This window comes from Tetrao urogallus, assembly GCF_951394365.1.
Source record: "Tetrao urogallus genome assembly, chromosome: Z".
In the NCBI taxonomy this organism is placed as follows: domain Eukaryota; kingdom Metazoa; phylum Chordata; class Aves; order Galliformes; family Phasianidae; genus Tetrao; species Tetrao urogallus.
The window spans coordinates 24875683-24887962 of record NC_136816.1 but is presented as its reverse complement, the minus strand read 5'-3'; the positions used below and the strand labels follow the sequence as shown (position 1 = coordinate 24887962).

Genomic DNA, 12280 nt, shown 5'->3' with positions numbered 1-12280 from the left:
TGTCCTACTATCATCCATAGGACATAAAATGGAAGAGAACCTGTATGAGTAAAGATATAACGACACAGACAATGAACATAATTATAGCATGATAATTCAGGCACTGCCATTTTACATTATCAAACAGTACTTAGTTAATGCTTAGATTATCCCCATAACTCCTGGCTGGACAGCTGAGATCTGAGAGATGGTGCTGAACTGTGCCTGTGTTGATAGGTCAGATCTCAGCGCTGAAGCAACCTAAAAGCCAGCCTCTAAAATAAAGAAATCTGTGATGGCACTAAGATCTTTAAAAAAGAGATGCATTTAAAGTGAAGTTTCATTTGTGTGTGGTCTAGAGTTCTCTTCTTCTAGCAAAGCTATTCTTTGTTTGAGCATCCTGACTTGTGTTTCATGTCTCTCCACCATGGCCATCATTTGCGATTCCAGTTTCTTCAGCTTATTTTGATGCTTTTTCTTTGCTTTTTCATATGCTGCTACCAAGTTGCTGTTAAAAATACAGGGCAATATACAAAGTCATTCAAAAAATCTTGCTCACAGCAAGTACAAAAAAATAACCCCAACCAAAAGCAAAACACGTTTTTCAGGGCCCTCAAAGATTTGGTCCCTCTTCCTGAAACGTACTGGAGCTTTAAAACTCATTTGATCTGCAGCTCATTGATCTGAACGTGAATCAATGCTAGCCTCTGTACCTTCTCTGGACAAATACACATCTTTACCAGTAAACTAGTTACTCAAAAATATTTTAACATAACATCAATACATAAAGAAGACTTGGTATACTAAATGTGAGAGTTGGCATACTATACTAAAACACTAAATATGTCATGCTTTATGATTCTCTTATGGCCAGAATCTGATTACAAAAATCCAGCACTGAGTAAACAGTTGCATTTGAAAATTAACATGAGAGTAGGGCATGTTTTGCTAATTTGTCAGCTGCTAAATACCTTCTATATAAATATCTTTACATATCCACCTGGTTCAGCAGGAGAACTTGTGGTAGGCGCTGTTCCTCACCACAGAGACTTTCTCTCCTTACTGTAACGTATCAATGAAAATTGCACTGTGAGAAGCAGGCTCCTTGTAGGACGGGCAGATAAAACCCATGTCCTCAGTTCACCCACATGTACTGACCGAGCAACAAATTTTAAGTGTGATTATTGAAGCTGGTTTGTTAAAGAGGCTGGAGCCAGAGAAAAAGGAGAAATTTATGCAAAATAACGGATTTGGAAGTCTGATAAATGGAGGGACTTAGGTTTTTGTTTGTTTTAAACAATATGGCACTTCCTAGTAACTCAGTTACAATCAACCGGTTCACTCCACTCTGTTTTTAGCTATGTAGTTTTCAGCATCCTCACTAGGAAGCGTTACCCTCCTCCACATCTAACCTTCAGAATTCAACTTGTGAGAATGCAAGGATCCAGAAATGGTCATTATGACATGGTGAGAATTAGAGTGCATTACTAGAACAAAGCAAAAAAATATATATATATATGTCAGCGGTGCATCCATCTGCTGGGAGATACCTTACCTGTTTGCCCTTTTCAGGTCATTAACAAATTCTGCAGATTGCTGGTGTCTGATTTCACTGCTTTTTGTGAGCCTCTCCAAAGCACTCACCAGTTCCTGCACTCTAGCTTTCAGTTTCTTCTCTCTGTATTGGAAGAAAAGGAAGGAGAAAACTATTCTCAAAACAGAAATAACACTTCAGCTTGCAAAAGCATGAATGGTAATAATCAAGTTTCTTTGTAATTTGTGTTTACAGGTAAAAATATTTAATATAACTTAGACAACGAAGAAAGTCATTATTATGTTAAGCTTTTCCAAAATCTGATTTTATAAAATTCACTGTTTTAGAATACAGGCTGAGGCACAGCAAGCAAAAAGGAGCAGAAACCTCTGTGGTGGGTCACTGCCTTGTATGTACCAAATCACACTAACAAGTATCTTGTAACAGTGTATTTTTTAAGGGTACCTGGAACATGCCAACTTGTATGTCTTTATTTAGCAACAAAAGAAACTATAAAGAAAAATCAAGTATCATGATGATCACATAAAAAGAATTTGATTAACAATAGCACACCAGAATTGCCCTTAAGCTTCATTTACTAAACAAATCTTCAGAAACAAATATTTAGAAATGACTACAGATGCAGAGCAATGTCACTTGATTTCAGTTACAGTCTCCAATTTACTCAAACAATTTAAACTACAGTGTGAATTACAGTAGATCAGTGGTTTCCTTAGGAGTCAGCAAATTCAGTTCATATGGCAGTGAGAAGAAGAAAAAGATAAGAATGAGAGCGGAGAACAGACAGAAAAGATCAAGCAAAAGAAATACAAAATGAGCACAGGAATTTTTTCTATCAGTAACTCCTTCAAATAAGCCTCAATAGTGAGATTTAAAATACCAATACAATATAATTACTAATACTAAAAATACCTACAAATTACAAACCGAAAACTAATTACAAGAAGTGTGCGAAAACGGGAGTAAGGTATCTTACCAAATCTCTGAGAGCAAAACAAAAGTAGATAATGCAGAAGTTCTAGGGAGAATTTCAGCTGGCTCTCAGAAGCACTTTGCAGTGAGGGAGAAGGTGTCAGGAGCAGGGCCTCCTTAAGGCAGCTCCCAGCAGCCTGCGGCCACATGCACAAGGTCTTCCCCCTTCACCCCAGCTGTTGGTGCAGAGACAAGGGGGCCCTTCTCTGGAACTCATCCTCATGACACAGATAATTCAGAGGGAAAGCACTGGCTCTGGGGGAAAGGGATGCGGGGGGAGGGGTTACACTGGGACAAGAGAGCGATTTTGTAATGCCAAACCTTACATGGGAAACTCGGCACCTATAGAGGTATGTGACTCTGCTTTATGTCCTCGAACCACACTGCAATGATTTGGTTTTCCTCATTTTTGTTGTAGCGTTGCTGCGCTGGACTCCCTCTAAGTAAGGCCACCACATGGGCTGCAGGAGCCATGTAGGAGTGAGCGCTCCTCACACACACCACAGCACCTGGGCACCACCCCCGCCGAGCTCACAGGGCAGCTGCCCGGCTGCAGCTGGGAAGCCGTGTGCCTGCAGGAACCGCACCGCTGGAGCGCAGGAATGTGAAGCCTGACAGCCGAGTGAAACCCCATCCTAAACTGAAACGAACACCCCCTTGTACAGAGGAAGACAATAACTTCTCCACACTCAGTTACCCTGTCAGAACACCATGGAATTTTCTCCAGGAGAGCTGGACATGTGTTTATAACCCGACATGTTGTGAAGGCCTCCTGCAGGCTGCACAGAAGTTGCTTGCCCGCTCACCGCCTGCAGTGCCTGGGCTGGCCCGGCTGCGGCAGCATCCTACAACCAGACAGCCAGACATGACAGCACGTGGCACACTGCACTGTGTCCATCTGCCTCAGCAACAGAACAGCTTTGAGAACGACCAGGGGAATATTCAGCACGCTGACGTACTGGCCAGGTGAATGAGAGGCCTTGTGATGAGGAACTGTCAATATTCTCACACGTCCTTTCACTGACGTACTGCACTCTATTTTCAAATTATTCAATCTTTTCCCTTAGGGGTTAAAAGCTCACCACCTCCCACCCCAAGTACAAATTTTATTCCTTTACATTCCTTTTTTAGCTGATGGAATGCCTCAGCACAAAGTACCTTTGAAATTTGTTTCCTGCAAAGAAAACAGGAACTAAACCAGTTTTTACATGCAGATGAAGACAAATAAGAAACCCATCATGGGTCAGACATGTCAGCCAACGTGTGCGTGCTGCTGTGAGAGCCACGGCATGTGGGACAGCAGATGGTGTGAATTAGGTGTCTGTCAGCTCCGAAAAACTCAGGGGCTGTGGGGAAAGCTCAGTAGCACAGTGTCCTGCACTGTGGCTAGGCAAGGGAGAACATCTGCAGTGTTTGGGGAGAGAAAAACTAAAATTCCTATCTATCTGGTCAATGCAACGTTATGTGGGAGAAAAGGAACAGCTGTGAAAACACCGTGTACAGTCAGCCCAAGGGATGGAATCCGGCAGAGCCACAACACATAGCAGCCAAGATCCCCGATACACCTGGGGTAACAAAAGCCATGTGGAAAGAAATGCAATGGGGAAGGCTTGGAGGAACTTTTTGCACACAGTGAAGTTGTCTGCTAAGGTGACTGTTACATGGTAAAACCAGTCAGCTTTTGCACACGTACCAGCCAGTCATGGTCTGAACTCAGTTAAAGCATCAAAAAATTATTTCTTTCAAATCTGTACTGCAACACCTTTGTCTACTTCTTGCCAAAGACACAGTGAGCAGACTGCTAACATCCTGGGCCTCTGTGAGCTGCTTACACAACTCCCAGATGCAAGCTCTGAGTCCCCAACATACACAAGTAACAGAATGTAATGCTACTAATCTGGGTCCAACAAAGCTAGATTTATATCACTAGGACACATGCATTCTCCAGTGTGTAGTGATGAGATCCAGACACATCTGTTGCCTTTTCTTGATGTTGAGGTCAGTGGAAGAGTACTTGCCAGTGCCTGCTCTCCCATGCTCATAATACTCTTCTCATTTCTAACACCTATTAGCTCTGCTTAGACAGAGAACTATCCTCATTTGTGTCTTGCCAGAACTCATTCTTTAGTCTGGCAGCAAACAAAACAAACAGGGGATTCTGAGGTGCTCTGTCTTCATAAGATTTCCACAACCACTTCACTTTCCTGATTGTTACTGCAAACCAGCATGATCACAGAATTTCGGGACTGTTTGAGTCAGAAAGGACCCTTAAAGTTCACCTAATCCAACTCCTCTGGAATTAACCTTTACCTGGATTCTCAGAGCACCATCCAACATGACCTTGAATGTCACCAGGGATGAAGCATCTACGATCTCTCTGGGCAACCTGCTCCAGTGCCTCACCACCCTTACTGTAAAGAACATCTTCATTATATCCTGTCAAAATCTCCCCTTTTTAAGTTTGAGACCATTTTCCTATGTCACAACAGATCCTGCAGAAGAGCCTGTCCAATTCTTTCTTACAGCCACCCCTTCAGATACTGAAATGTTGCTCTTAGGTTGCCCTGGAACCTTCCTATCTCCAGGTTGAACAGCCCCAGCTCTCTCAGTCTGTCCTTGTAGGTGAGGTGTTCCATCCCTCGGATCATTTCTGTGGGTCTTCTCTGGACACACTCCAACAGGTCCATGTCTCTCCTGTACTGAAGACCTCAGATCTGGATGCTGTACCCCAGCTGAGATCCCACCAGTGCAGAGTAGAGGGGTACAATCACCTCCCTTGCCCTGCTGGCTGTGCTTCTTTTGATGTGGCCCAGGATACGGTTGCCTTTCTGAGCTGTGAGGGCATGTTGCTGGCTCACGTCCAGCTTGCTATCCACCAGTACTCCCACGTCCTTTTTAGGAAGGCCTGTGCTCTGTGATCTGAAGAATCAGCCACTACAGGCTTAATAAAACAGGATATTCTAAAACAATAGTCCTCGTCATGTGCAACATCTTTTCCAGGATGAGAAAGTGTCAAAACTGTGAACTAGGGGTGGAGATGCATTTCATGCCTCCACATGAACATCCTGCTAGGGGCTGTCTTACAGTTGTGGCATGGCCTTCGGCTGTCAGCGTCTAGAGAAGAATCTAGTGGAGAAGGCTGTATGCCAAGCTCACACTGCTGTCCTACCCCTGGACTGTGGTACAGAAAAGAAAGAAGCTGAGAAAGCAACTGCATGTTTTTTGATGGAGGCAAACATTTTTAGGTCAACACTAGTGTTATGATCGCCCAACTCACAACTCAACTGGACTGCAGAAGTCAGCACAGCTTTTCTCTCACCAGTTCCTCTTCCAGTTAGCTACTGAAGCTAGAATGGCAGGAAACACAGCCACAGAACCTCATGGGCACAAAGAGAATGAGTGTGTGTTCAGGGAACAAACTAATGATCTGAGAGTACAGTTCACTTACAGCACACGGACTCTATGCTGCAGGGCAATTAGAAAGTCAGTTGGGGAATCCCTTGACTACATTTTCCAAGAAAAAGTTCAGAATAGTGTATTTGGAGGCATGGAGCCTATTCTGACATCTACTAAAACAGTATATCCAATAGAATGTAAAACATGCTGGTAACAAAGACTTTTGTTTTTTATTTTCACAATCAAAACATTCAGTGGGCAGTTGCCAAGCAGTTTTCAAGGGCTTTTTGTTTCAGACGGGATGGTTTTAATAGAAAAGCAAGCTGAAAGGGCCGAACATTTTATCTGGTTTCAAGGCTACCACTGAACAGAAGGTGGAATCCTGCCAGAGCCATACAGGAAATTATATAACACAGGGTACATTTCTGAAGTTTCTGTCAATTTGGCCTCCATACAACACCTCCATGTTTGGCCCAGAATAATGTAAGTGAGGTCTTCAGCACCTTCTATTTTCTCTCCTGTCTGGGATTTCTGAGGCATGTTCAGATTTATATGCCAGAAATCTTCCTAGGCAAATCTTTCTGCCTTTATCCATCTCATGCAGAATTCCCATATGTCACAAACAGAAAGCCACTCTCCCCTGGCATTTGGAGAACTGATCCTTCTGCTTGTGGCTTGGAGTGCCCCCAGCTAATTTCCCTCTGGTAAAAGCATAAGCTATAGCTCCCTTGCCCTGGGGTCAAGAGTACCTTCAGCTCTTGCCAAATCTGAGGTTAGAGAGGAACAACAAACTCTCTCCAGATCAGGAGGTAAAAACAAGGCTGAGGAGCTGGGAGCCTCTAGGAGCTTTTTATCCAACATCTCACCATCCAAAGGAGCATCTTTTTCCCCACCAGGAAGCACAGCTGCTACAAAGCAGCCCTTCAAACTCCTGGGCCTGAGTCAGCAGGGCACCATGAGTTCCAGTACAGCTTCTGCCCCTGTGCTCATGCACAACAAGCTCTGGGCAGCAGCTGGGCAGGGAACTCTGGGGAAAAGGGCTCACCAGGCACTGGGGGCTTGCTGAAGCAAGAGGAAACCCCACAGAACAAGAGACCCATGCTTCCTACTTCCCATGAGCAGCTCCGAGCCCCTTTCCTGATATCCTAGCACATTATCATTTCCTTCTGCCATTTCCAGGTCCAGCTGAACAGGGTGACATACAGTTATTTTTTCAAGGCATTAACTCTTCTTTCCCCAGGAGGTCACAGATGGACATTCAAAAGGAATGCAGATAAATTCTTTCATCAGCAGCTTAAACTAACATCTTATGTCAATCTTGCATGCAGAATCCCCAGGCCAATTCCCAAGCATGCCTGCCTCACTGGTTTGAACTGGCCTGCTGCAGAAACCAGCTAATATGTAACAGACTTTATACTCAGAAGCACCAAACAGCACTACTTGAATGCTAAAGGATTGTTAAAATAGTCCTCCCAAAATGCTGCATCTTCCTGGCTCATCTCCTTGGGCATTGGTAGACGTGAGAATACCAGCACTGCCTGCTGCCCAAAGAAGTATCCTTTTCTGACCATAAATAAGATACTGAATACTTTAAAATGGCACAGCTTTTTTGATGCTTTTTTGTCAAGACCTTGAGTAGGTCTCAAAATTCGGCACGGACCACGGGCATATGTTAAACTGGTAGCCCTGAGATGATCCTGCAAATGGATCAGCAGCTGGACAGGAGAGAAGGCCCCGGAGAAGTTGTGACAATTGTGAAAACCTACCTGGTGGTAAAGAAAACTACTTATTCCACATGAACAAATTATACAAATTACAGTTATTGGTAATGCATGTAGCAAAAACAGCTAAGGTGCTCTAAGAAACCTTATATAACCCTTATATCACTGAGAGTCATTCTCTCACAAGAATCCTCTCAGGTGGGCTCTCCTGGGGAATTTCCACAGGGACAACATGCCCTCCAAACCCTTCAGGCAACCAAGGGGAACCACACAGAAGACTGCTGTCACAAAATAGAATCAGATTTCAGATCCGTGAAATCTGCAATGACCGAACCCATGTCAGAGTTCTGTATCCCCAGTTTTATAGACAGGACAACAAGAGATCAGAAATAAGCAAATATAAAATACCTAGCAAAAAGCACAAGATGATGCAAAAGGTACAGATGATACTGAAAGACTTCTCAGTAGTTCACCATTTAATCAGCTGTAGTTCCATGGAAACATAGGAGGCATTACTTTTGGAGTGACCTTTTTGTATGTGCCCCAAGGAAATTCCTATTCACTATTTAATGCAGCCCTGGCTAGCTGAGAGATTGGACACCCATTAGCTAGAGTTTTTAATTCCAGACAGGCAGTATAATAGCTCTATGCAATGCTTCTGTTAAGACAAAAATATTGTTTGATAGTCCTTCTGATTACCACCCTTTTGCCTCTGTTTGGGGACTTTCCAATAAGAAGCATCACTTAGCAGCTTCTCTGGGTTCAGAAGTCATCAAAAGGCAGAAAATAAATCACTTCTTTGTTGTATGGCCAAATGCTAAGTCATCCTTTGTGTGGTAGATACTGAATGAAACATGTCTAGACTGACAAAATTCATGTGACTCTGCACAGCACTTAGATCATTGTTTTTTGTCAACCCATTATCCAGGCGAGGTCTGAAAAGTCAGTCTAGGTATAGCATGCTTTGTCCACTATGGCTGTTATCATCCTTCCTGCCCAAAATACCCTGATGAGAATAAAGGACCCTTTAAATACATACATAAAATACAGAAAACTCAGAAAAGAAAAAAGAGACAACATAACACTGAGGCTACACACCTCAACAGTTAGAGCCCTTCTACCAAGTGGAGAGGAAGATTTTTCAGTCTTGCCAACTTGGCCATTTTTCATAGAATGAACAAACACGGTTGATAAATAAATAATAAACAAATCCATTACATCAACCTTGTTATCACCCTGCTAAAACAATAAAACTGGCCTCTGGAAAATACTTAAGTGTCACTGCCAGGCTATTGCGCTGCTGGGAATACATTTTTGCTCTCTCAAAAATAAAGTATGTCCTGCCAACAAATTTGTTTATGGACGTGTCAAATTCAGGAGAATGGTACTAATTCATAATTCCATTAGGAAAGGAGAAAAACAAAATTGCTTAAGATTGGTACAAAGTATTTATGCTTGCCTGCACTGAAACATATCTCTGAACAAGTCATCTGAGTTTGCAACACCACTAACTCGGTAACTTAGATTTATCTTCACAACATGGAATTTGCAGGTAACTTTTATTTCTACTGGTTATATAGTGGTCATGGATAACAAAAACCATTTTTGCAGAATGCAGAATACTAAAACACTGCTAAGAGAAACCCTGAGGCTGTTAGTAGAAATATGTTATGAAACAGTAAACTACGAATTGCTCCTGCCTTCGATTTCTTCTGACTGGCACCAACATTGGAAACTCAGGGAGCTTCATGACACATTGTTGGATTTCAGATTTAAGAAAAAAACCCACATCTGCAGAGAGAAGATAGGCTACTTCTGCAGATAAGGCTGCTGTGCTGCACAGCTTTTTGCAGACTAAGAACATCCAAACGCTTCCAAACTACCCCAAAATCAAAAGGATGATTGCATCCTGCTGTTTTACTTGGGTTTCACTCTGCTTCAATTAACTCAGAAGAACCTGACAGTTCTGCAGCAACAAAGAATGGAAAAGCAGCAGTTTGGGGGGGGGGGGAGGGAACTACCAGAGCTTTTGTCTCAGTGAAGACAGGGTGGGAAAAGGGGTAGCAAGCAGGGTTGCCGATTGTCATCATATTCCTCTCAGACAGAAAGAACCAAAAGCAAATGTATTTTCGAATCACATCAAGTTTGAGTCTCCTACCCTTGCAGCTGCTGGCTGACCCATTCTGTGTTGTGGCAGCACTTGTGTAGAGGAGAATACACTTAGATTACTTTTAAAGCTCTTTTATGGATCCATGATGGTATAATTTTAATTGTTTTAGATGAAGTTCCATCTATCCCAGTACCCCAGCTAAGAATTGCTGGTATTTTTTTTAGCACAGCTGTTGCTAAACAAGTTTCAGAATGCTTTCTCCACATGCTAGACAGACTTTCTACTAACTTTCAGACAGAAGACATCAGGATAAGGAGACAAAGAACTGAGGCAGACTCAACCAGCACACTGTTGTGGGAAAAATACATGCTGTCCACACTGCCCATGGTAACGACGCTTGAGCTCCACTGGCAGCAGCAATCATATTTAGTACAGCTGTATTTCCATTACACAGAGAGCCTTCACTCCAGAATTTATGTACAGTTAAATCGGATTATTTTTCTTCCCCATTTCTGCCTGACAAACTGTACTTGCTAGGCTCTTGGCTAGAAATCCATGCTAATCAACTTAAAGCACAATTCTTTTTATTCTGTGTTGTCAGCAAACCACATGTCATGACTTTACTCAAGTCTCCACTAACTCAAGTCACTGCTATCTTCTCAAAATCCAGGAAGAAATAACAGGAACAGGAAAAAGTTACAGTCTGAATGAAGACAGAAGATGCCAGTGGAGCTGCTCACTGGACTAGTATGGAGTGTGAGTGACATAGGGAGGCCAGGGCTCCAAGCAATGATTATGCAAATGTGTTTGCTGATGGGTTTTATCTGCCTACATGCAAGTGATGGTTTACTTTATTTTAATCACAGAACGATGTTCCCAAACAAACTAAACATTCAGCTACTGCCAGATTATTAAGTCAATGGTAGGAGAGGTATTGATTTTGCAGCATAATGATCTTACATTTTCACCTAATGTCTTTCAGGTGTAATTGTCCCTAAGGCACATCACAAGCAATGGTAAAAGCACTTCAGGATTGAAATACCACAGCTGCCAGAAAGGACATTCCACCATTTAAGGGGGTGCAAACATCAGAAAAGCAAAATGCACTCATTCCAGTCAGAATTCCCATAGCATTCTGGACACGTTCAAAATACAACCATCTAGTTAGATTCTGTATACCTTTATCTCAAACAACCACTTATAACAGTGGATGTATGTATCGTGGAGTTTACCACATAGCTGGAGCAGTGAAAATGGCTGCATAAACAATCGCCTAATTAATGTGTAACTGCAAGCTTGGGATAAGACCTGGCTGTTCATAAAAGCAGCTTGTCAAGACATCAATTTTCTCTTTCCTTGGAAAGCTGATGTTTTACACAACAGTGTTCTCTGTAATCAAACTGTAGCTCCACATACATACTCAGGGGGCAAATGTAGCATCTGAGTCATGAAAATCACTACAATTTCCTCTGCTGTAACTCATACCCAAGTTTGGACCTGCAAACACCCATCTCAGCCAAAGATCAGAATTCAAATCCTATAATTATTACAGGTTTTCTGCACACACGCAAACAAAATATGTCGCTGCTTTGTGTCCCATGTTCTTGCTTGAATACAGAACAAACTTCCTGACATTTCAAGCATTTAAGGATAAAGTTCAACTGAATTTTAAAGAACTTCAAGGGTAATTAAGTAGTTTGCACTCAGTACCACGAAGTCTGGCCAGCATGCAACCGGGAGCAGCTGACGGGATGCTGTGCTGAGGCAGTGAGCAGCAGGAGGGAGGTGCCACTGCTGCAGGATGCACCGGTAGCTCTGAGGCCACGAGGGCTGGTAAGCAGCTTTGCATTCAGAAAGGAAAGTTCTGCCACACCTGGTGCTCATTGCAGAGCTTGGCACAGCTCAGCTGAGCAGGACAGCTCTGCTTCAACTGTGCTGCAGATCTGGCACTGCTGCAACGGGACTGGCACAAGTGGTGCCGAGACTGTCATGCTGCTCGCCTGGAAATGCAGTGCAGAGCAGAGAAGGCAAGGTGAGCTTGCCAGCTGGATGTGCGTTCTCTTCCCCAGCCCCACTGCAAACCTTCCCTCTGCAGAAGTACCCACGTGCATGCTCTTTGCTCTGAGTAAGCAATGGGATTGACTACGCGTGAAGGGGGACAGCAGTCCTGGAAAACTGTGGTAAATGGCTTTCCACAGAAACATGCCTAGGATACAATCAACTTAACAAAACTTGAGCGCAAATGCAGTGTGTATATGACATCCCATGAAGGGAACACAGTGGTTCCCACATGTGGAACCCACATGTTTGCAGATCTTAAGTGAGAGAATCAAAGGGACATGGCCAACTTCTTTTCAGTAGTCTGTGGGGACAGCACAAGGGAAAACAGCCATAAACTTGAGCATAGGAAGTTCCACACCAATGTGTGAAAAACCTTCTTCACAGTGAGGCTGATGGAGCGCTGGAACAGACTGCTCAGGGAGGTTGTGCAATCTCCTCTGGAGATATTCAAGACCTGCCTGGACACCTACTGGTGCAGCCTGCTGT

The 12280-nt window shown here is 43.2% G+C and overlaps 1 protein-coding gene across 2 annotated transcripts in view; it reads right to left on the bottom strand.

The window, feature by feature from the left end:
* Positions 1-306: 306 nt before the first annotated feature.
* Positions 307-12280, bottom strand: part of MCC (MCC regulator of WNT signaling pathway) — a gene marked incomplete at both ends in the record, with an annotated part of 197364 nt that continues 185390 nt past the window's right edge. For both annotated transcript variants that reach the window (XM_079548610.1, XM_079548611.1), the window contains 2 exons: positions 307-487; positions 1535-1657. In XM_079548610.1, coding sequence (XP_079404736.1) covers positions 307-487; positions 1535-1657 — 304 coding nt within the window. The remainder of the gene's footprint in view (positions 488-1534; positions 1658-12280) is intronic.